Source organism: Dromiciops gliroides, chromosome 6, assembly GCF_019393635.1.
Source record: "Dromiciops gliroides isolate mDroGli1 chromosome 6, mDroGli1.pri, whole genome shotgun sequence".
NCBI lineage: Eukaryota > Metazoa > Chordata > Mammalia > Microbiotheria > Microbiotheriidae > Dromiciops > Dromiciops gliroides.
Window position 1 is genome coordinate 5,145,865 of NC_057866.1, and position 25,815 is coordinate 5,171,679.

At 44.9% G+C, this 25,815-nt stretch overlaps 1 protein-coding gene across 10 annotated transcripts in view; it reads right to left on the bottom strand.

The window, feature by feature from the left end:
* Positions 1-25,815, bottom strand: part of PPFIA1 (PTPRF interacting protein alpha 1) — a 103,831-nt gene that overhangs the window by 13,560 nt on the left and 64,456 nt on the right. For 7 of the 10 annotated variants that reach the window (XM_043970365.1, XM_043970363.1, XM_043970364.1 and 4 more), the window contains 10 exons: positions 25,032-25,163; positions 23,675-23,737; positions 22,816-22,898; positions 22,581-22,716; positions 21,224-21,447; positions 19,505-19,736; positions 17,269-17,298; positions 14,910-15,061; positions 13,037-13,209; positions 9,278-9,371 (listed from right to left, as the gene is read on the bottom strand). In XM_043970365.1, the coding sequence (XP_043826300.1) occupies positions 9,278-9,371; positions 13,037-13,209; positions 14,910-15,061; positions 17,269-17,298; positions 19,505-19,736; positions 21,224-21,447; positions 22,581-22,716; positions 22,816-22,898; positions 23,675-23,737; positions 25,032-25,163 (1,319 nt within the window). The remainder of the gene's footprint in view (positions 1-9,277; positions 9,372-13,036; positions 13,210-14,909; positions 15,062-17,268; positions 17,299-19,504; positions 19,737-21,223; positions 21,448-22,580; positions 22,717-22,815; positions 22,899-23,674; positions 23,738-25,031; positions 25,164-25,815) is intronic. The other 3 variants (XM_043970366.1, XM_043970371.1, XM_043970370.1) reach the window with 1 other exon arrangement.

A 25,815-nucleotide genomic window follows, 5' to 3' on the forward strand; every position in this document is an offset into this window, starting at 1 on the left:
AAAATAAATAAATGGAATTACTGATGATTTTTAAATGTCCTCAAAAGATAAATGGTCAAAGGTTATGAACATCTTAGGTCTTAAAGGAAGAAATCAAAGGAAAAAATGCTCCAAAGCACTAATAATTAAAGAAATACAAACTAAAAACAACTCTGGAGTTCTGCCTGGCACCCATTAGATGGGCCCAAATGGAGACACTCATGCCCTGTTGGTGCAGCTGGGCTTCTTGGACCTAGCCGTCCTGGAAAGCAATTTGGAAATGCATCCCCAAAGTGACCGAGTGACCCAGAGATGCTATAGCCCGAAGAGATTCAAAGAGAGATAAAAGAAACCAGAGAACAAAACTGTTTCCAGCACTTCCATTTGCTAGAGTAAAGAACTGGAAACCAAGAAGGTGTCTGTCAAACGGGGAACAGAATGAACAAGCTGTGGTAAATGAATTAACAGCATATTGTTAGGCCATGAGAAACGATGGAAGCAATGGTCTCAGAGAAACCTGGGGAACCTTCACTGATGTCTAGCAAAATGGGTAGAACTAAGAGAACAATGTACACAACAACAACGTTCTAAAGAAAAAGAAAACCCCAAGCTTTAGAAGACTTAAGAAGCAGGGTGATAATCACAGAGGTCCAAAAGCTGCTCGATTCTTCAAAGAGAAAAGAAAAGCTCCGGGTAGAGAATGAGACCCATTTTCAGACGCTGCCAACACGGACTGGGCAGATTTGTATTTCTTTCCCCTGGGGGGCTGATGGGAAGAAGGGAGGAGAGTTCTGAAGAAAATGCCAACAAGCAGGACAGCCTGGAAAGTGCCACATGGATTTTTTTCTACCCTTAAGAAGCAAAGCCAACTCTCCATACCAGGGATCGCTCATCCCATGTCTGCGGCTTTTTCTGTTCTAGCTGATGGAGGAAAGTGCTCATTTTATTCATTATTAAATTCAAAATAAATCACATTAAAAACAAACAACATTTAAAAATGAAAAGACAATTCACACGTCGTGCTCAGAGTGATCAGGGAGCCTCAAAAACAAGACACAAAACTCCACAGGTTGAAGGGGAAAACATATGCCCGTCATTGTGGGAGAAGGCTGGGATAAAAGCCCTCCAGGATCTCCATATATGAGCTCAGTAGCTTAACACTGAGGCCTAGGGGCTGATTTAGAAGATGTTATACACTCTAAAAATCCCAATGAACAGGTGAACACATACACCGCTAGGGGCACCACAGTACACAGAGTGGTGGGCATGGAGTCAGGAAGACCAGAGTATAAATCTGAACTCAGACAAAATGACCTTGGCGAAGTCACTTGGCCTTTGCCTGTTTCCTCATCTGTAAAATGAATTATCTCCCCTCCTCCCCCCCCCACCCCCGCCTTATTGTGAAGATCCATTGAGACAGTATTTGTAAAGCATCTAACACAGGGCCTGGCACACAGGAGACCTCTTCCCCAGAGCCAGAGTCGGCTGCTCCCTCAGCTCTAAATTTGTCCAAACACTCCTGAGAGAGGAATGGAAAGTTCTTTCTCACCAGACCTTAGACTCTGATGACATCATCCTATGGAGCTGTCAAGCCTGACCAACATAAGTGTGCACTGGGTGCGAGGGCGAGGGTGGGGCAGAGCGGCCACAGCAGGGTGTCACTGTCATGGAAGACTATGGGGAAACTGCTTCAATTGGGTAGTTAAATATACTGAATGTTTTATTTAATAAAACGTGTCAATTAAAACAACCGAAAGTAGTCCATCCTAGTGAATGTGCAATGAACCATCACTTCCTATTTCCTGCTACTCAGGAGAGCCTAGAAGCAGAGGCCCTGCCAGCAAAGCCAAGGGATCAGGCCCCTACTCAAACCCTATCCGGCTGGTCAGCCTTCAAACACCTGACACTACCTCCAAACCATGAAAAGGAATAAGAGGAAGACCTGAGGGGAAGGGGGAAGAAGAAGGAGATAAGAGGGTGGTTTTTAAAAAAAATTTATATAAAGCACCGGCCCTGGATTCAGGAGGACCTGAGTTCAAATCTGGCCTCAGATACTTGACACTTACTAGCTGTGTGACCCTGGGCAAGTCACTTAACCCTCATTGCCCAGCAAAAAAAAATAAACAAATGAAAATAATTTAGAAGTTTAATTATAAAAAGATAATTGTATACTTTGAATGTATTTTAAAATAAATACACACATCACAAATACACAACATGCTGTTAAAAAAAATGACCAAAAAAAAAAAAAGCTATGTCACACTCCATTGGCAATGAAGTATCAATGGAATAGAGTCATTGTAAGTATATATTCCATGCCAAACCAGGAACTATTTCCTTGGTAAATATAAATCAAAGTGTTTTTAGTACTTACAAAGTAAAGTGGAACATGTCTGACACCAAATCCAACACACAAAACCTACCAAAAGACTTACCCTGATTTTACCCTAGAGAGCCCAGGGAAAGACAGAAAAGGAAAATCCCTGTTATGAACCCAGCATATAAAGTGGTCAAACTAAAGTCAATGTGGAAGGAAGGATTCACAGGACTAAGGGCCCCTGGAGCCACACTTCCTTCCTTTTTTCCTTCTTTCCTTCCTTCCTCCCTCCCTTCCTCACTCCCTCCCTCCCTCCCTCCCTCTTTCTTCTCCTTTCTCCCATAGCACTTGCCCAACTGCTCAAGCAAAAAGCAGGGCCCTGAAGAGACCCAGCCTGAACCCCAACCCAATCCTAGGAGGCCGAGACAGATGAAGTCTACAAGATTCAGCAAGGTTCTTCCTCTCCTCATCACCCCCTTGCCATGTCAGATTGTGAAGTTTGCACTTTACGTTGCTCAGAACAATTACATTCATTCTGTAAACATGTGCTGGGCATCTTGGGGAAGGGCCCAACTCCCCCATCCTCCACCTCCAGTGGTGTGCTGATACTGGGCTCCCAGAATATAACATAACAGGGAAGGGGAGGGAGGGGGGTTTTTTGGTTTTAGGGTTTTTTTTTACCAAAAAAAAAAAGTGCTTTTCCTACACCCTTTTGTCTTAACGACAGTATAGTAGGAGAGCACATCTGGACTAACTCCTGTATCATAAATGCTGAGCTTTTTAACTTTGCTGGAGACTCATGGCACATTCCAAAGCCCACAGTGGATTTCAGGTGTTCCACGATATCAAGCCAGCAGGCATTTATCGCTTCAGTCACAGCGGGGATGCAATCTATTAAGTGGTTCATAGCAAATAAGCTCTAAATACTCGGTCTGAAACATGTCTCCTTATACAACTTCATTATAAAAAAATGCCATAGAGACTCCCAATTCACCATCTCCCTTCAGCTTCGTAAAAACCCCATATGGAATTTCTCCATCCAAGAGAAGAGCTCGCTAAAGAAATGCACCTTCATCCCTTTCACAGGACAGGCAATGACTCATTTGGGGAGCCTTGCTCCTATCCTTTTCTTGGTCACGTGAGGGTTTGGGAGAGATGACTGGTATAATAATCCCTAAAAAACCAATGATGGTGCTAAAAACCTGCTTTTTCATAACAAATTAGATGAAAGATACTTCCCCCTGATACTATAATGGATATTATAAAAAGTCTAAGTGTGTGGAATAAAACACCAAGTTAGAAGAAGCCTTGTTTCACATGAGGTTCCAAGAGACAAACTGTTATGGTTTCATATTAGGTTTTAAATAATCAGTGACTCAAACAACAAGCATTTTAATGTGGGAGGTGCTGCACAGTACAAATTTTAACAATTCAATTTGGGCGAGGGATATGCTAGTTTTATGAAGGCTTTACTAACTTGAACTCAAACTGTATCTTTTCTATTTTCACGTAAATGATGTGATGAGGACGCTACCTTGCAAATTCTTCTAAGGTCACATCTGTGAAATAAACAGTGCAAGAAAGCTTGCCTGTCATACACATTACATGTAGTCTGGAGTGCTGAAAGAACTCGGGTTCCTCAGCTGTAATATCGACACCACTGAATGTGTGCCGCTACGTGCCGAGATCACGATACTGTGCAATTCTGAAGGGCAGCGGTTTCCACACGGCAGCTGGATGAACGGTTTTCCTGCTTCACTTAGGAATTTTATTTTTTAAGTTGTATAGTTAATTTTCTTGCAAAATAAAAAGTAAATACAAAAGAGGCAAAACTACATACAAAGTGGCCGACTTCCACAATTTCAAGTACATTTTAGCTATTAAAATAATTTCTCTGTATTTCCACTGGCAGGCACCTATCAGGAAGAGAAAGTACTAGAATGGGGTAACAATTTATTGAACACCATCTGAAAAGTAATTGCTCACTGGCAAGTTAACCAAGACCAATGTGTGGCTTTGAGCGGGAAGAGAAAGCAGGAAAAACAAGGGTGTGAGGGGAGCGGCAGGAAGAAGCAGCTATTTTTGACTGAATATCTTACGGAAAGGAGCTGGGGGCAGGTTTAGCCATCCAGTCTCTCTTTGAAGAACAAGGTTGATGAAAAGTCCCACAGTTACACCAGAGGACACATACATTTACTAAGTTGAGAGGGTTGGGGCACAGCCCAGCAAGTCCCCAGATTCTAGGCGGGTTTTACCAGCCCCCACTTTTGTGTCATGGTAGTGGTTGGGAGGAGAAAGGGATGGAGTCAAGAAAGGTGGAAGTGGAAGCCAGATAGGTCAGCATATGCCATTTGGATATGCTGGACAAGTGACGGTGAAAAGCTGAGGACAAGAACCTGGAGGGCTACAAAGATGATGACGCCACCCTTGACAGAAACTAGGAAAGAGTTATGGAGCAGTAAAGAGAATGGGATGAGATCTGAGGCACAGCTCCCAGCCCTTCCATGGACAGGTGAGTGGGCAAGGGGGCGGGGAGCCGTCTCCTTCACTGGTCACTGCCTCCAAGCACTCCAGGGGACATCCCTTGATGGGGGTCTCCTGGAGGTAAGGGGCAGGGGGCATGGGTCATCACAGTGGTACCTGGGGCAGCTTGTGTGGTGGTCATAAAGGCCCTGCTGTGCAGTACAGGCTGGAAGTTTGTAAAAAAAGGGGGTGGAGGGAGCAGAGTAGGGGAGTGTTGGGAAGTAACTGGTGAAAGGACAGGGAGGGCTGGGCTGAGGACAAGTCTCAAGAATGGCTACAGGGAAGAAAGGATGCAGGCCATTTCTAGCTCTCAGTATGATCAGGTCCTCCCCAACCCTGACTGGGGATCCCCTCTCTAGACACTCTAGTTTTCTTTGACAGATATGCCTATCGTTACATCAAAGCTAATCCAAAGGTTCTTACACTTAATTTGCTATCTATAAGAAAAGAGAGGGCTCACATTTAAGTTCCATAATGAGGGGCAGCTAGGTGGCGCAGTGGATAGAGCACTGGCCCTGGAGTCAGGAGTACCTGAGTTCAAATCTGGCCTCAGACACTTAACACTTACTAGCTGTGTGACCCTGAGCAAGTCACTTAACCCCAATTGCCTCACTAAAAAAAAAAAAAAAAAATTCCATAGCAAAAGGATGTGTCAATCCTACAAAAATCACCCTAACTCTCCCAATGTAACTTCTCCTTTCCTACTGCACCTGTTTGGAGTTAACCCCAATCAGGGCTCAGCCCTGGTCAGGAAAGGGCCTATTCCTGCCAAACAATGCATGGAGGACCCCCGAGAACAGGCAGCAAGAGGCTGCCCTGGGGTCCAGAGGCCACCAAGACACACGGTCCTACCTCTGTGGTGTGACCCAATAAAGCAACAAGGTTTTCTAGTCTCCTTTACATCCCTCTCCACGGGATCTGCACATCTATTGTTAATCTAATTCATTTTCTATTTGATGGATCATCTTAAAATTTCTTTCTTCTTGGATATTTACAATCTCCTCAAAATGACAGAAATAAAAGTTATGCTTCTTTGGCAATATCTAACACAGAGATAGGAAAACCTTTCCTATGGGCCTCATTTACACCATGACCTTCTGTGGGTGGCCCCAGGCATGGGAAGAGGAGGTTGAGGGGTCTCTCTCCATCGCTCTTTCTCCTTCTCTCCTCTCACCCACAGTGAAGAGCTGGTGCATACAACCCATACTACAGAAGAGAGCTCAGGAGTGGCCAGGGTGATGTTCAGAGGATTAATGGAAAGACATGCCACTGGGGGGGCAGGAGTATCCCCAGGAGTCAGATGCAAATAGATCTAGTCACTCCTTTCACCTCAGGGTCAAGGTTTCCCAGTGGCTACAGAAGCAGAAGTGCAGACAGCCAGCCCTGGATATGAATAGTGCCCCCCTCCCCAATACTGCTCATCTCTGGGGCTCTGAGATCCCAGCAGACAAGGTTCTGATCACAGGCTCTAGAGCACTAATTTTTCTCAAGTCATAAATGTCCCGTGTGTGGTTCCTCCACTTCCTTAGCGCTCCCTGCGTCACTGACATCATAGGCAAAGACAGCCCCCGTCGTCATTGGGCCACCCAGCTTGTTTTCCATTCTCAGGTGAGCAGGTTATCTCTTAGATGACAAAGGCACCGCTTTTGTTTCAGACACAGGCTCAATTTTGTTTTCCAGTTGACCCGTCCCCTCTTCCCGATCAAGCCCACACTGGTAAAGAGGTCAAAGATAACTCCCTCCTTGATCGTAGAAAAGATGAGGAAGGATTCGGTGCGGCTTCCTCACAGATACTGGGCGAGGACGAGCCTTCAGCATGTCCTCTGTCCTTGTCACTGCCCTAAAGCCCACTCAGAAAACGATGACGCTGATCACCTGACTTTAGACTGGAACAGCGCCCGTTATTTCTGAGACTGCCGCGTGCTCTGTTTTCCCCCTTCTGAATTGAGAAAATGAAAAATCAGTTTTATAAACTCAGTCACAAAATGGCTGAAAATGATGAGCAGGAGCACCATTAAGAGGGCTCCCTCAGGGCAGATGCCTAAACCTATATCCAAGTAGCGCTGTTTTGTACAGTTGTTTTTCCATCATGTCTGATTCTTCGTGGCCCTAGTTGGGGCTTTCTTGGCAAAGATCCTGGGGTGGTTTGCTATTTGCTATTTACCCCTCCAGGGGATTAAGACAAACAGAGGTTAAGTGACTTGTGCAGAGTCAGACAGCTAATGAAGTTGTCTGAGGCTGGATCTGAATCCAGGTCTTTCGGATTCTGGGTCCAGCATTCTATCCACTGAGCCAGCAGCTGCCTAAATAGAATTACATGAGGTATACAAACTGTGTACCAAATTCTAGGCGTGTCCTGGCCACTCACACCCATCAGAAGCCCAATGACAAATGACAATGACAAAGCAGCTAAGGATTTTGGTCCTTCCTTTCCTCTCCTTTCCTTCCAATGATCGTGTGGAACAAGAAGCACCATCAAGGGAAAGACTGTCCTTGAAGAAGAGAAGGGACAATAGTGCTGAACAGAGGATGGGAGAAGAGCACAAAATGCCTCCATTTTCCCAAAGAGAAAAGAGCCCAAGAAAGGCAGGAAATGGAGCTTGACCTTAGTGGCTGGCAAGTGCCAGAGCAGATTCCAACAAGGATGACAGTGGCCACGTAGAAAAGCAGACGCACGTGTTCCTCTTGAGGTGCTGCCAGGCTCCATTTCCTGCGGCTGAGAGGGTGGTCTGACTAGCAGACCAAGGACATACTGCAGGATGCATGTGATAAAGGCCTTGTGGAAAACATGGCGAGAGGGAGGTGAGAGAGGCTGGCTAAGTGCGAGGGATTCATCATCAAGGGAAACAGAGGGCCAGAAAGCCCTTCCAGGTGCGTGCCCCCGGGGTCTGTGCCTGGATCCTGGCCAGATAAAGACTTGCAGGGCAGGCTTATCCATGGAATGAAATGCCCGGTCCAGTCTCAAAGCTGAGCCAAGTTGAGCGGAGGCAAAATCCAGGTGGGACTCACGTCACACATCACACCTGGGCTCTCAAGGAAGTCAGCTTCACTGGTGCCAGGATGGTCTATGGCCTGGAGGTACAGGGGTTTGGGGGAAGCAGAAAGTCTGTCCAAGGAAAACCACCCTGATTATTTGTCTGATCCCAGTGTGGAAGAGGCAGCCCTGAGGACCAGAGCTTCCTGGGGACCCCAGCAAGGGGAGGGGTCTTCTGTAGGTCTGGGGCAGGTGGGAGGCTCTCCTGGGTCCCTTCCATACACAGATTCTCTGGTTCTACAAAATAGAGCCCAATGGGCTCTGCTCCATAATTTTTGAGGACTTCTATTTTTAAGGTGACTACTTTACCAAGGTGGTTTTCTGAATCTGAAAATCCACTACAGAGAGAATTCAGAATTTACAGAAAAACAAATTTGAGCACAGGGTTCATTAAAAAGTCCATGCCAAATAGAGAGGGGCAAAAGAAGGAAGGGCAGAGTGGGGGAGGGGACAGACAGAAGCAAATCCCTTTTGAAGAGTGACAGGATGAAAGAAGATGGATAATAGAATAACTATCATGGGGAAGGGAATAGGAGGGAAGGGAAATAGTTAACAATAGTAATCATGAAAAAGAGAAAAGGGGGAAAATTGTACAAAAAATATTTATAGCAACTCTTGGTGGAGGCTAAGAATTGAGAATCAAGGGAATGTCCATCAATTGAGGAATGATGGAAAAAGCTGTGTTCTATGATTGTAGTGGAATGGTCTTGTGCTACAGGAAATGACAAACAGGATGATCCCCGAAAAACCTGGAAAGACTAATGAATATCAATGTATAGTGAAGCGAGCAGAGCTGGGAGGACATTGTGCATAGTGACAGCAGTATTGTTCACTGAGCATTTGTGAATGACTTAACTACTCTCAGCAGTGCAATGATCCCAGACAATCCCAAGGAACTAATAAGGAAGCTTACTATGCACCCTATGGAAAGAACTGATAAAAGAACACTTGTGGATTGTACATATATAACCTGGTTGGGATCTTGTGGAGGGGGGAGGAAAGGAAGGGAGGGAGGGAGGAAAATTTGGAACTCTAAATCTTGTGAAAATGAATGTTGAAAATTATCCTTGGGGCAGCTAGGTGGCACAGTGGATAGAGCACCAGCCCAGGAGTTAGGAGGACCTGAGTTCAAATCTGACCTCAGACACTTAACACTTACTAGCTGTGTGACCCTGGGCAAGTCACTTATCCCCAATTGCCTCACTAAAAAAAAAAAAGAAAAAAGAAAAGTACCCTTACGTGTAACTGGAAAATAAATAAATGTTTGTTGCTGAAAAAAAATAAAAATAAAAAGTCTATGCCAGTTACTCTTTCTTAGGAGGGGATAATAAAACCCATGAAGCATCAAGAAGCACAATTAGCAAAGAGATTCATTAAAAGGAATTGAAAGAAGTCAGTGGAACAGAAAAATGCTGACAACTCACTTTTTCTGCAGCTTCCGATTCTTTTCAGCCTGGCCTCCCAATTTGTTTATCCCTAGCGCATCTTGAGAGGAATTATCCATGTCTGTAATACCAGCTGCAAAGAAAAAAGATCCAGGAATTGATGACTGGGAAGTGATGTTACCCCACATGAAGGCATTTTAGCCCCCCCCAAAGGTCAGGGTGCACACAACTAAACTTTGCCACTGACAGACGAGAGAATAAACTGGTCGTAGGTAGAGGAGGACTTTTTTATCACAGGGAATGACCAGTGGTGTTGGCCCCCAGTCCTAGAGCAGCCCATCTAGAAGCTGGTGCCTCTTTCTAGCTATGAGGTGACAGCATTCAGGACAGATGCACAGCGGCAGCTGTTTCTGGCCTGTGTGTGCTGGGGGAAGGGCAGGAGAAGGAGCTCTTGTCCAAGGAGGCAGAAGGATACCTAAATTAGTAGGGCACAATCAGAGGCGCTAACCTTTAAGAAGTTTGTTACTCAATGATTTCATTTCTCCAGGCGATTTACTCACAATTTAGTTTTGTACAGAGATCAAAGCAGACTAGATAGATACTAATGAGGCCTGGGTCAGAAAGTTGGACCCAACAGAGGTTAATTAGCCTCTCTCTGTCCCAGCACCACTGTCTGCCCCTCTCTATCAACCTTACAGATGTACATGTTTAGAACGGGTGTTCTTGACTGACTTTGTGACATGGATCCCTTTGCCAGTTGGCCTGGTGTGTTTTTAAAAATTATTATGGTGGATAGAGCACCGGCCCTGGAGTCAGGAGTACCTGAGTTCAAATCCAGCCTCAGACACTTAACATTTACTAGCTGTGTGACCCTGGGCAAGTCACTTAACCCCAATTGCCTCACTTAAAAAAAAATTATTATGGATAAAACTGTATTTTATAAATTAATTTCTATTTCCATATTAATTGCCATTGTACCAGTTTTGACAGTAAACATTTATTATTAATTAATATTATACATCAGTAAAGTACTGACCATGTGTCTCCCTAACTCCTCATGGTCTCAGGCCTTTAGACCTACATTGTCCTAAGAGGAAGGGGGTACTCTAAGAGACAGCAGAGGTGGCCAAGGGTTTTATCCTCTTTAGATAGAGGCAGGTCATTATACATTGATCAAAGCTAATTGGTTAGCATTATTCAGTTCCATTGATTGACATGACTTGAGGGTGGTCTAAATTAAAATGAACTCTATAGATGACATCAGAGAAAGAGTATGCAACCCTCACTGAAGGGCAAAGTCCAGTATCTAGGTGTGATTCTTCACTGAGCTAGACAGAGTGTCTACCTCCATTTCTTTTGTTCCCTTGGGCTCATCCAGGCAAGAGCTGTACTTTTTGAAATGAGGAAGAGAAAGGACTGAAACTGATCTCTGGGGTCTCGCCTAGAAATCCATTATTAATAACTATTTTCTCACACTATTAATGCCTAGGCTTCTCCTCTCAGCAGGTTTTAAACTGTATAAAATAAAAGACACTGAATTACAAAGAAAATCAATTATTTGAATAGCCTTATAGTTTTATGGAGTGTCAGTAAAGAGTTATGCCCCAGAAGCCAGGAAACAGAACTATGAGCCTCCTGCTCACTCAGCAGGGCTGGCAGACACTCCCAAGGGCAGATCTGACATGGGATCAGGAGCAAACACCTTGATAACAAGGACACGCCAGGACACTTCTGACTTCCAGGTAAGTGACCTCACAAAATCCTTCCCAATTCTGTAGTGCAAGAAGCTTCTAGGTTGTATACAAATTTAGACATTAGTTACATCAAAATCGAATACTAGGGTTTAAAGACCATTCTCTAAGAAGTGTGTATTTTGTAAATAAAAACCAACTCTGGAAAGAAGTTTCCCCACCCACACACTCCTTCACAATAACTGACTACACACAATTAGGCTGTGACTTATTTCACTATAGAACGAAGATACTGTAAGAGCATTCTCCTAATGATGTAAATGCAGGTAGTTTAAGCAAACAGCTCATCCAGGTATGGCATGAAAAGCTCACAGGTTCCTAAGGCCTGCAGAATAAGCTGTACAGATGAGAGAGAGAGAGCACACCTGAGCATGAGAGTGCATGAGAACGAAAGCTCAGAAACCCTCTAATACTAGTAAGATTAACTTTGATTTTTCAAAAGATTCCAAAACATATTAAAGGGATTTCTAGTTCGGGTCAAGACAGAGCCTAGATGAAAGTATGATGAGGTAGGTTCAGAAAAGGTTAAATAACCAGACCCAAGATTAGTTATCCTCATGGGTGTTTTGTAAGGAAATTTCCCTTTAAAGTACTATATAAATGAAGTTTACTATTTAAAAAAAAAAAGATGAGCAGGATGCTATCAGAAAAACCTGGAAAGACTTACATGAGCTGATGCAAAGTGAAATGTACTGTATACAAAATAAAAGCAATACTGAAAGATGATCTGCTGGGAATGACTTAATTATTTTCAGCAATGCAATGATCCAAGACAACTCTGAAAGACTTTTGAAAAATGCAATCCATCTACAGAGAAAGACCTGATGGTACCTGAATATAGATGGAAGTATATTTTGTTGTTGTTAGTTCCTTTTTCTAAAGCTTTTTTGTCTGATATGTTTTACACGACTGCACAAGTATAACTTATATTGAATTGCTTGAGTTCTTAAGGGGAGAATAAGGAGGAAGGATGAGAATTTGGAACACAAAGTTTTAAAAATTGATGTTACAATTTGTCTTTACACGTAAAGGGAAAATTCAAAATAAATAAATAAGAATAAAATCAAACAAACAAACAAAAAGAAAAGATTAGTTATCAATGAGGGGATGTCACTTTGGACGGTCGCTATAGCAGAGGGTAGCAGGGATCTATCTGGACTTATCAAATGTGAAGATAAACCAAATGAGGCAGAAATACCTAACATGCTGGAGTTGGGATCCAAAGAAGATCTCAGTAGGCTTATAATGGGCAAAATCCAAGAAAAATGGATTCCAAAAGCCAACTTTCATTGTCCAGTACAAAGAGAGGCATGGCCAGGCAGCAACCCCTCTGAAAAGGATCTGGGGGTTCCAATGAGCTGCTTGATTGAGTGTCATATGGCCAGCAAAGAAGTGGAGGGAGGGAGGTTTGGAGGCACCCAGGGCAGGTGGTTGTCCAGGGGTTCTCTGGTCAAGTCAGACATGGACATGGTACATGAGAAAGGGCACGGAATGTCCAGAGGAGAACCAGTTGAGAGGAGGGGTCTTGAGAGTACATCGGGTGCTATCTGAGCATTGATGAAAGGGACAGGGAAGGGCTATGTCTGCCAAACCTCAGAAACCTCAGGAAAGCAGAAGGGAGCTTGAGGAGCCCTGCCAAATGAAGGGGGCCAGGGGTTCCAGTGGTGAGTGGGGAAAGCCCCACACCCCAACCTGACAGCAGGGATTCTTCCCACATATCAGCATAGCTCCAGATGGGGCCCTCATTCAAGAACAAATTGTCCAACAGAACTAGAGAGTCCTTCCAACTCCAGATTCATTAAGCTTTTGACTATCTAGAGATGAGTCGAACTGCAAACCCTGGACAACTTCAGACCCCACATTATGGAACATTCTTACTAGATTACTTAGCAATGGATGTTAACAACTAAGTTCATAATAAGTTGAGTACTTAAATCAATTGTATAAAGCAAAGGCCTCTCACTTGAAGAAGTTAAAATGAAATGAGTTAAGCCACTTGTTCCTCCCCAATTCAAAGGGTTACATAAACTACTGGAAAATAACCAACCTTGCCCCAGGGACTCTTTGCCAGTGTGTCCAGGCCGACCCTTTTCTTTCTTCCCAAACAAGCGACCGATAGAGGATTTGATTCCCTTCTTTTTGGGTGCTTTATGAAGGGAATCCTGGCTGCTATTACTGCTGCTAGGGTTGCTGACCTGACCATCTTGTGAACCTGTAGAACTTAAAGAATATTTTTAGTCTTTAAAATATGTATCATAAAATTAAAAGATTCAATATATAATCTTTACTCTTCACATTTTTAAACAAAAATTCCAGCCCCCCATTATGTAAAACAAATGTGATATTTACTTCGAATGCCAGTAAACAAAAAACTTAGGAAATGCAAACAATGTGAACAGGGAAAGGATTTCTAAACATTTCTGGATTCACGTGCAGCTTGGTTAAAATCTTTGAAAAGGTAGATTTCATTCGAAAATGACTCTCGGGGCAGCTAGGTGGTGCAGTGGATAGAGCACCGGCCCTGGATTCAGGAGGACCTCAGTTCAAATTTGGCCTCAGACACTTAACAATCACTAGCTGTGTGACCCTGGGCAAGTCACTTAACCCCAATTGCCTCACCCCCCCCCCAAAAAAAATTACTCTCACGCAGGGAGCATTAAGCACACCATGATATCTTTTATAAGAATGCTCCCTCATCAGCAAGTAAGTGCTACAAAGAGGAATTTGTGAGAGGTTTAAAAGCTTTTCTTCATTGATTTCACGATTTTGTATTAATAATAATAACTGCTGGCATTCATATTTTGCTTTAAGGTTTACAAAGAGTTTATACACATTATCTTACTTGATCCTCAAAAAAACCTTGGGAAGTAGCTGTTATTATCACAATTTTGCATTTGAGGAAACTGAGGCAAAGGTTAAGTGACTTGTCCAGGGTCACACAGCTAAAGTCTCTGAGGCCAAATCTGAACTCAGGTATTTCTGACTCCAAGCCTAGCACTCTATTCATGCTATTCACAACCGTCTTCTCATAAGAGATCTGTAAAATTCATAGGATTTGACAGTTATTTTTGGAATAAGAAGACTGGTCATTCATTGCTGTCTCCAGAGCAAAATTAGTGGTCCTGGTACACAGAAACCTGAAGTCTGATTTCATGTATACAAGAATTTGCCAAAAATCGAGGCAGACGCTTAAAACTGTTCTTTAACTTCAACCCTTTGGAAATTGTGGGCATAGAATAATGAGCAAACAACATTCTTGAGCGAGCCCTCAGAACACGTCAAAGGCTGACTTCTCACAGCACAAAATCAAAACAAAACCTTACCCAAACTGCTCAGAACAGCACCTTCTAAGAGTGAGATTTGGGGTCATGAGAATGAACTATCCATTTCCAGAAGCCAATTCAAGTCACAGTGAAACCTCACGCATCTGGCACAATGTATGGGTTCTAGGGGTGGCAGATGGCGTGGCTACTCAGAATGAGAGGTGGCTCCCTCTGTGCTGCCTTCTCCTCACTTCCAGGGGCAGACAGTGATAATAGGTTCAGGCAGAGCACAGGGAGATCTTGATGAGCAACAGCTTGATTTATCCTTAGGATGCTGGCAGTTTTTAAGGAAACGGGTGCTAAAAATCTTATGAAAACATTAAAGGCTACATGACAATAATTTGTGAAACCAGCACTTGATTATCTCATCTGCTTCGCAAACCTAAGGCGTGTGTAAGACAAGCATTCTTTTCAGCTGTGTCGCACACACACACTAACAAAGGCAAACAGATTGAATGTTGTGAAACCCTGAGTCAACAGTAGGTGATCTGGGCAGGTGGGCAGCTTTGTGCCTGGTCAGCCAGGCATGGAAGCATGCACACGCTGACTGTGGTCCTTAATGTATTAATCCCCTCAAATAAGAGCCAGGCTACTTACTTCCTAATGTCCCTGATATCTTCATGGCTCACTGTGTGCAAAGCTCCTTTGTGGAGTCTGTCTAAACGAAGGGACCTTGGGGATGAAGGTGGGGATGTTTCACATTTTATGGTTGTCTTGTCATCTCGGACCTCTTCTCTCGAAGCTGGCAACTAGAAGAGAAGAAGAGAACCATCAAAGAGCTATTTCAAGAGGTTATTGAAGTACCTTCAATCCTGATTTGAAAACTTTAACACCCCCCCCCACCCATTAGGTCATTTGCTCTGAGCAGCGTGGCCAAGGGGCAAAGCCCCAGGACCCTGGAGAGCTCAGGGACAGCCTCAGGCAGAGTCCCAGAGGTGTTAGCTTTTAGGATAACGATTCGAGGGGTGTTCATTCAAGGCTTTAATTTTCAGCCCTGTTCTATGGTCACCGGTATGACTCTCCCCATCTTACAGAGGAGGAACCTGACGTACCATGAAGGTAAGGGTGCCCGAGGGTAGCATCAGAACTTGGGACTTTGGGCCTTCAAGTTGGCATCTCCATCCTCTCCTGTCCTGCAGCCCCATGTGCTCAACACTCCCCAAGGCCCCTCCAAGCTCTATGAGTCTATGATTCCTAGGAAAAGGTCCTGAAGGGAGGCACACACATGAGCCACAGCCTGTTCTATGTGCCAGGACTCAAAGATGAGGAGCCATAGTTAGTAACTTTTCAAATGGGATGGAGAGGGGGGAGTAAATTAATGGGTTTTCTATAAAAATGTGATTTTACAAAATAAATTTTATCATTGATTCAGCTGGATTTTATGTCTTTAGCAACCCAGTGGAATCTACTAAAGTGGACAATCCCAAAAGAGTGTAATATGCAAATTTTAGCATTCTGAAATGCTTTTAAAAATAATTTGATTCAACCTGGCACAGATCTAATAGACCCAGGTTTGCCACTAAATTGCTAGTCCTTGCTGACTGACAGGCCAGGTCGCCAAAGGCTAGCAGGGGTGGGGGTGGCATAAATTCATTTAGGCTGCTGACAATCCATCGAGCTATATTAATTCTATTTGTTTATGTATACTCAAGTAAACGTGAACATTGGTATATGTGAAAATCAGGTTAGACTGCTTCCATTGAGACGCCATGGAAAATGGCCGCGTCAAACTATTGCTCTAACATACCTGGCACATAGTGGGAACTTAAGTCATTTTTTAATTATCCGGGGCACCATTTAAAACTGACAATGACTGAGTCTAATTTACTGGGGTTTAGGGCAAGTAGAACTGAGCTCTTTGGAGCTACGACTAAAATGCCCCCAAATCCTGGGATTCATCTTTAGTCCTATTCTAATTTCTTTATCAATTATTCATAATATCTCAATAGGGTGAAACCAACCAAATGAATCTGAACAGACGTAAATGCAAAAATCTTTCCCTTAAAAAACAATTCTAGGGGCGGCTAGGTGGCGCAGTGGATAGAGCACCAACCCTGGACTCAGGAGTACCTGAGTTCAAATTCGGCCTCAGACACTTAATATTTACTAGTGGTGTGACCCTGGGCAAGTCACTTAACCCCAATTGCCTCACTAAAAATAAAAGCAATTCTAGAGACACCAGTGAAAAAGACCGGATGTAATACTGGCTCCCATATATCTATCATCCATCTACCAAAGTGCCCGGGAAGGAGCTGAAGCTGCTGCCACAGCTAAGAGTGTCCTCTTAGGCTGTCTCTGTTCACCCACAGGACACATAGGGAGTGCTACAATCAAGTGTTGGCACCACTGTTCAGGAGGGACACGAGCAAGTACATCCCACGAGTGGCTCTTGAAACGTGGGCACCATTAAGTGGGGAGTAGGAGAACAAAAGTGGAAAGAACGAAAGGATGTCCCTGCAATCGTTGAATATTTGGGAGGTGGTCACATGAAAGAAGGATCAGACATCCCTGGGAGACGGGGTAGGCCCACAGCAAGAGTTAGCCATTTTTAACAATTAGAACTGTTTCCAAATGGCAAGGGCTCCTACTCCTCAAAGGAGAGAGCTGTCCACTGTTACTAGGACAAAGGAGAGGCTAGATAAACCATTCCTCAGGGATGCTTTAAGAAAAGAATTTCTCCACCTGGAGTCTGTAGGTAGATTCCAGGAAGTCCATGATTGTGTACATGTGTGTGTAACGCACAGGACAGATTATTCTGTACTGACAGACCTCCAGAGGAAAAGAAGTTAAGTTTATTTCTGACACATCAAAATTAACCCAGTGGTGTAAGACACAATATCATTGTGGAGATGATTTGTCCTATTCTGAGGAACAATTGGGGTCCTGTGATACACCATAGATTTATGGAAAGTTTATGGAAAACCAAAAAGTCAGATGAAATTGCTAAATCATTTACCTTTCTACGATGTTTCCTTAAATCACTAGGCTGAAAGATGCATGCAAAGAAAAGAAATTCAGAGAAACCAGTTTTATTGAAAACTCCGTAGTTGAAAACAAAAGCATTAAGCAGCTGAACACATTAAAGAGGAATGTGGGATAGCGAGAGGAAGAAAAAGGAATTTGTTAATGATAAAATTTTTTCAGGTAATAAATAAAATAATTCCTACATGTTTGTGAAGACAGAAGCTTGGCACAATATGGAAACATTATGAAACAACATTCGATTCCATTCCTATTATACCTTGATGGCATGATTCCTGAACGGTGCCATTTTATTTTATTTTATTTTATTTTCAGTGTGCCATTTACTTTTATTAATACTCTGAACATAAAGATTCCAGTCAAACAAAAGAATTCTCTAATAGTTCCTGAGAACTTATTGTAGTGGAATCCAGGGCCCAGAAAGTCTTCTGCTTTAAAATGAGCCCCCTGCTTCCCTGCAAAACCCCATTCCATCACCAAACTCTCATCCTAAATTAAAACAGAGCAGTCAGAGGCTTCCTTCAAGGGAAGAACTCGTTTGACTGATCGTCTAGTGGTTGTTAACAGATGCTGACTGTACAATGCAGCCTCCTTTTAGATTTCAGCATAAGTCAATTTAACAGAGAATGTCGCTGTGGGACCTGCAAGAAAAGCCAGTGCATGGATCCCTTTTTACCGGCTGTGTTTCATAAAACCATAGAGGGAAGAAGATAAGGTAGGAAGCTTCTTCAGTCATGCTATAAATGACAGAATGATAAATACGACAAGAAACAGATCTGAACATTCGCCATTGTCAAAGTTGACCAAAACGATGAAAAGAAAGACCAAGAGGGGAAAAACCACTCACATACTCAAGACTCTAACAGAGACACACAATCTCACCCAATAACGTCCACTTTGCTTTACCTGAGAGTGCTGTGAAGCCTCATTATAGGATGGGGTGGAACTGGGAGGGGAGGTGGATGAGTAAACTACAGACTGATGGGGACCTGAGGTCTGGATTAAAAATGAATCTGGAGATGGCTAAAATAACAAAACAAAAATAAAATAACACAAAATCAAAAGCAACCATTGCAGTTTGTACAGAGTCTGTGAGCTGCACCCAATTTGGCCGTCTGGATTTCCTTTCTGACATCAGTAATGAGCCAAAGCCCCCAAGGGGGGAAGGGCAACAATGTCGAGCACCCGCCTGAGGCAGAAGGGTCAGATCCAGCCACCAAAGGGCAATGATATAGCAAGGCACACCCAATGAGAGAAAGCATTATGCTGGCAAACAACATGTGGAAAAATCAGGATGAACTAACTAGGAATAAAACTGTTAGAGGTCAAAAGAATGGAATGAAAGGGAGAGCAGAAGATGGTGATGAGGGCAGCATGCAGGGGGCAAACAGGGCTGGCAACCCTGCACTGAAGTGCCTGTATTTAACAGCACAAGGAGCACACTAATGAGACTTTGGGGGCACTGGTCGCCAGCTGTAGGAAGTGGCCTCTTAGCAAACCATTACTGTATACAACTGGAAACCAAAGCAGGCACACGAGTGGGTGGGCTTTAGGCCATTCCTCATCTTGGTTTCTCTAAGGCAAAGCACAAGAGGCAGGCAGCACATCAGAGTGGCTAGGCAGCTGGCCTGGATTCAAGTCCTCCGTGGGTGCCTGCTACAGCCCAGTACCTTCCATGGTCACTGCCGGGGGGTCAGAGCTCCTGGCACCAGGGCAGTGGCAGTCCCGGCTCCTCCCTGTCCCCAATCAGCAAGCACAACCGCTGCTTTCTGATGACAGCTCAGCCCAGGGAGAATCGGAGTCACACATGAGGGTCAGTGTCTACACGTGGCCCCTGAAATCCTGCCTCTTCCAGGAATTCTGTCTCCCGTCACTGCCTACACTTTCTTCGTGCCTTACCTTCCTCGACCTACCTCTCAACCACACTCATGTTTTGTGTGTTACCCATGATAGAGGGTGTGCCCCCTCTGACCTTGTGTGGCATCAAAGAAAAAGAGCTTTGCTTAAGATACTTTAGGGGCTGGAAGCCTGAATAACCAAATATAAAATCAGTTTCAGCTCACCCCATTTTCTGGTGGCTCACTAGCAAGCACAAATTTACACAAGCAACAAGAGTGTGAGAAGATGGAAAGCGCACAAAAGCACACAACTTCAGAGACCAGACACAGAAAGATATAAAGAATGGAGAGGAAAAAAGGGCAAAGACTTACTAGAGTCATAATCCCCAGCCTGTCCACCTCCCGGGCAGGGCTGTGTGGGAGCCGCCGTGGGGTGGAGCGGCCACTCCCCGGAGGAGAGGACCCAGCGAGGCAGGAGCCAGGATGTGGGGGGAGGGAGCTCAGTGACCGGAACCGACCCAGATTGTCCAAACTCCCGCTACCCACACGGCTTTCAATTTCCTCTGCCCGCTGCTCTGTGTTCTCTTTTTCTTCTTGGATCAATCTAAAACAAAAGGGCTCATTAGTACCTTCCTGCTAACAGAGTCTGATCCGAAGAGAAAGCACCCTTGTGGGCCATGGGTTTGTCGCATGTACTGACGTGGTGTGTTCTGCTAGAACAGAGTGGGGAGGGGGGGGGGGCGCAGCCAGGTGGTGCAGTGGATAAAGCACTGGTCCTGGATTCAGGAGGACCTGAGTTCAAATCCAGCCTCAGACATGACACTTACTAGCTGTGTGACCCTGGGCAAGTCACTTAACCCCCATGGCCCCGCCAAAAAAAAAAAAAAAAAAGAACAGAGGGTGGGCCCAGCTGCGCTGGTTAGGTTAGCATTAGGTCTCAGCATTTTGTCTTGGAGTTTGGTACATGGCACACCTGACTAAAAGGTCACCCCTGCGGCCCAGGATTCTCAATGCTACTCAGGCAGGAAAGCCCTGCTTGTGTGGTCTTCGGGTGCTGCTGCTCTCTAGAGTGGACAGCTGATATTAAATCAACCCTGCCAACGTGTGGCTTCCTTCCCCAGAAACGCCAAGACACAGGGTAGGGTCAGGCTTTGGCCCAGTCACCACCAGGCAGTTCTACAATCAGCCCCTTAAATACAAGCACTGTGGGGCTTGGTGCTGCTCCGTACAGCCTGCACAGTAGCAGGGAGGTTTCCACACAACAGCGAGAACACAAAAAGTGCAAGCCCAGGGCCAGTGAAACAAAGAACACAGTGACGAGGAGGAGGCTCCTGAATGTACTTATGAGGTCCTGACCTCCAGCACCAGTCCCGTCCCACCCTTCTTCCCAACTCCACCCAGCACCCTCAGTTCAGAGCCCTCTCCTATAGGCCTCCCATTCTGTCTCCTCCCTCTGCTCCCATCACTCCAAGCTCTCCCTAGCAGCCGGGTGAAGCCCAAGGCTCAGGCCTTTCACAAAGCCTGGCCACATTCTTCCCCCTCCCAGAAACTGCCGTGTGTGTGTGTGTGTGTGTGTGTGTGTGTGTGTGTGTGTGTGTGTGTGTGTGTGTGAGAGAGAGAGAGAGAGAGAGAGAGAGAGAGAGAGAGAGAGAGAGAGAGAGAGAGAGAGAGAGAGATCTCAGTTTCATACGTAGGGCTCCTGGGGCCCCTACAATCAAGACAGGCCAAGAGCCTCCAGAAGATAGTGTTAATGGCTCAAACCTTGCTGACAGCCCCATGATGCCCCGGCCTAAAGCCCAGCTCAAGGCAGGAGGGCAGAGGCTAGTTTATTTGGCCTGGACCAACCATTTCACTGATCTAAGGAAGCCTCTTCCCCATAACTTTTGTTCTCAGACTGTCCCCTGGAGCCAGAAGAGGGGCAAGGCCTGGACTCTGGGCCACACAGTCGGTAGCAGAGAGAAGCGGTCAGACAAGAGCTACAAAGCTGGCTCCCCATTTCATTAGACTTATAAAATAAGAGAAAGCTCCAAGAGGCCCCCCGTCTAACTCAACAACAAGGCTGAGACCTGAAGAGACACAAAGCAAACCTACCTGATCTCCTTGTTGATCGCATCCAGCTGCTCTTGGAGCATCACGGCTAGCGTCTGGGCATCAGCCTGCCCACTGGGCGACAAGAGATCCACGGAGCTGAAGATAGGGTCTCTGTCATCCTCCCCATCAGATACATCGACGTCACTCTCAAATGCCTGCGCTACGTTTGCTAAGACACTCGCCTGTTGGGCCCGCTCCCAATCCTGTTCATTCAGAGTCTGCACCTGGGAACCAGAAGACCGAATTTTAGTCAGCTATGTGTAAAGTGGCACAGACAGACCCAGTCAACTTTGCTGAAAATCATGCACCTAGATGCAGTTGAATACTTCCGGAATAAATGAACTTGTTTAAAAATGAAAAAAGAGAGACTCTGGGGGCGAACAGCATGTCCAACTTACATGCTGCAGACACCCGCTGAGGCATCAGGGTTTAAGGAACAGGAAAAATAAAACCACTGCTTTAGTCACCTTCTACATGCCCTGAGAGCAGCTACCGAGCATCTTTTTGCAATAACCTGCATTTTGGTGAAGTGATACAGTCAAATGCAAAAATAAAGAGATAGTTCTACCACTGCTGTGCTTCATCAAGGGAATCAAGAACCCTGAGAACTCTAATCTAGACTAGCTGCAGCTACATGGCACATCAGAACCTTTATGAGTTCTGTGAACTAATCATGAACTTCAACTTCCCAATGCTTTCCTCTGCTTCTAGTCGCTGAACTGGAAGGGGTGAGAGGTCTAAGGCAGGGACCTGGGATGCCAAGGGAAAGGACCAAGGCCTCTGGATAATGTAGTGAGAGGTCACAGAAACAGAATTAAACAGAAAATGAAGAGCCCACTGTTGGACTCTTGACCAACTTGCTGACTTCCTCGGGTCTGGGGGGCAGGAAGGAAAGTCTATCATCAGGTTACTCTCCCTTTAAATTATGTAACATCTCTTCAAGACCAGCCATTCTAAAAGTATATAAAAAGCCGGTGCTTCTTCAAAGGCATGTAAGGAATAAGACTGTGTGGGGGAACAGAACAAAGTTCATTTCAGATAGAAATGATTGGAAAAGCGAAAGCTGCGTGTGACAGGCTCACTGAACAACCTCTATCACTGCTTTCAAGTATTTTCTTGAGCAGGTTACAATTTATTTTCATCTTTTTTTTTTTTTTTGGTGAGGCTATTGGGATTAAGTGACTTGCCCAGGATCACACAGCTAGTAAGTGTCAAGTGTCTGAGATCAGATTTGAACTCAGGTACTCCTGACTCCAGAGCCAGTGCTCTATCCACTGCACCACCTAGCTGCCCCCAGTTACAATTTATAACAAGTGACGAGCTTCTCTAGCGAGGCCTCTTCCACTGCATCGGTTACCTTGGAAGGCTCGTCCCGAAGAGCCGCCAGACGGCCCTTCTGGGCCCGCCGCAATACTGATGCGGTGCTGTAAGGATCAGTGGGACTCTCTGCCACAGGATACCGGAAATCAGGTACACTGCCCAGATGTGGGCGGCTGCAACACAGAGAAAAATAGCCGATGCTTCTAGGAAGCCACACACACACCCACTGAAGTCTTTGCAAATGAGTAACGTGCAGCCAGCCCCATACACACCCATGATGGAGCGAGCTGCCACCACGCATCCTCATCTGGTCTATTTCAGCCCTCAGGGCCTCTATGTTGAGCACCAGTTGATCCTGGGAAAGCGGGCAAGAGAAACAGGTTCTTGAACCGTAGGAGCACTTTCCCAAGAAGCACATGAATCAAATCTGGCCGCACTAAACGAGCAGAACTACACCCACAACTCCACGGGGTTTTGGCACTTACACGCCTGCCCCAAGTTCCCTTTGGGTCACTGGGAAAGGCCATGGAACAGCAGCTACCCCAGCTGCGGCCAAGGCCTCTCTACCCTAGCGGGGGCGGGAGAGGAGAGATCTATGCTGCTGCCGGGTGAAGAAATGAACTAGGCCATTTTTCATGTATTGCATTTCATTAAAATAAAACTGAGACTCAATGATAAAACATGAAAACCTGTCACCTGGTAACTATCAGATAAAAGGGGTCAGGATAATATATTCAGCCGAGTATTTGCAGACTGAGGCCCCAGAAAATCCCCTCAAGCTAACACAGCCTTGGCTTCCAAAGTTCTCTAGAATGAAGATGCATCTGAGACACCAGGGCTTTAGACTCTCGAGGGGGAAAAAATCCCCCAAAACCACAAACCCAATGGATTCTGAAGCTAGCGTAAAAATGCACAGTATGAAACACGTACAAAAATCCAAGCCCAAATATTTATCAACTCTATTTTTAAAACAAATACAAATGACCACTCTTTGCCAAAGACATACTCAGCTCTAACCCACTGGTTCCAAAACCAGGTGTCAAATAATAGAGGCCCAGCCTGATGTCGTGCACCCAGTCATCTCCCTACTCAAAGAAATCCCACAGAAATCACTCAAGTCTTCATAACTACCTTGTCGTGTTGTGTTTCTTCTACTTGTTTTTTGGCATTTTCAACCTCTCGAAGCAGAGAATTCTAGAAGAGAAGAAGAGTCACTCAACGATCAGCCTTCCTTATGACCCCTTCAGAGGCAGGTCTACCCGCCCCAAAGGCGCACACGTGGACAGAGACTGGATGGCAGGAAGCCGTACAGTCAGGTCCGCCGGGGCTACCGGGGCCTGGCTTATCCCTCCTCATTGTGAGAACTGGAACGGCGCCCTGCGGGGGAGATACTGTAGGGAGGCTCCGCCATGAGGAGAAAGCAGGTGATTTAGAGACCATGTGGCTTGAGCTACATCTAGAGAACCACCTGTGGGAGAGGGTGTGTGTGTGTGTGTGTGTGTGTGTGTGGCCCTGTTTTCGGTTGTAGAGGAAGTTTCTGGGAGGAGGAAGGAGCGAGCGAGGTCTTTTCCTCCCAGCACCTCATTCTGAGTAGAGCTGAGATGTCAGCTCCCTGAGATAGATAGATGGAGGAATCTTGGCCTCTTTCTCTCTGATCACTAGATCCTAATGCACCTTAATAAATGCTTAAAAGTCTAAACTCTTGCTGAGACTCCTGATTTATGGCGACCACTCACTAGATTTTTAGGCAGTTTAGCTAGAATTTTAGCCCTGTATAGATAAGCAACCCTTACAAGATCACATATCATTTCTGACATTGTGAGATGGGGGGCCCACCTCAGTTTCCCAGGCATAATCCTGTACAATTCACTATTTGCCATTCCCATATGGAAATACATACCTTCCCTCTATATAGGATAGCAGGTGGCTCCCCATCCCTGACCAGGGGTGAAATTTCTAATTACCTAAACATTTCCTGACTCCCATCATATAGGCAAGTCTAGGAAAAACTCCAGTCACAATTTACTGAGGCAAATCTATGGAGCAAATAAAGTAAACCTCTGTTGTTGCCGATATATAGCTAGTCCCCCTGGACCTAGTCTCACCTATAACAGTCTTCAAAATTAGGCTCAAAGGAAATCCAAAAATGGGATAATGACACGTAGGATGCTTTGAAGACCATGAAGTTCCAAATAACTATATAGTTCTATGAGCATTGCAAGAGATAAAACAGTAAAAAGAAGTTGGATTAGAAATAATTAACAAGCTTTCTAAATAATGAATGAGATAATATATATGGTAGAAAGTACCTAATTCCAATAACAGTGAAAGAGGTCATAGGCAATTATTTCCACTTGAAAACCAAATTCTCCTTTTCTATAGGAGCACTGAACCCCAATAATCTCCTTTGTTCCAAATACAGAACAGTGACTCTGAGCACGGGCATTTTAAAAAGTGCCCCTGCCCCAGCGCCTCCAGAGCACCACACCTTATCTTCCAGAGCCGCCATCCTCTCCTTAAGGTGAAGTTGGAGCCTCTCATTGGACTCAGAGAGGAGCTTGTCCACAGTGTCCGACAGACGCTTGTTATGCTCCTCATTCATCTTTTCTCTCTGCCGCGCCTGAAACATCAGGGAGAGGGGAGAAAATGAACCAAATCCCCTTTCCTTATTGTCTCTCCTGTGTCATGAGAGTTTTCCCATGAATACAAGAGTCAATTCTAGGGAGGGAAACAACCACAGGAAGACGTTCCAAAGGAGAAGATGAACTATCCCCTGACCTAGGACTTTTGGTGAGTGAAACGAAAGAAAGGTCTTCAAGAAGGAACAGAATAGCTCTGCAATGGCAGAGCACACATCATAGAGTACAGATCTGCTGAGATTCACACGATTCAATCAATACAGAGCAAATCTCTGCCTCCAAAGTTTAAAAACAACAATATTTTAATTTAAGAGGCCACGTGTCCCAAACTAACAGCTGAAAAGAGAAGGTGTTTTACAACACATTCAGTACTTTAACTAATCTCATTGTTTCTAATTTGCTCAGCCATGATGAACCCCCTCAAACTGGGGCATCCTAGACACAGCCACTAGTGAGGGCCAGTCCAACAAACAAGGCAGCCCCAGCAGCCCCACTTATATAAAACAGCTTGGGATACGTTCCCCAAATATTCAAAGGGATCCGTGATCTTGGTTTCTGAATTCTCTCCAGTAAGGTCCACCTCAACCCATCCTATGCAGCTCTCATCTATGTCATTCCAAATAGTCACCAACG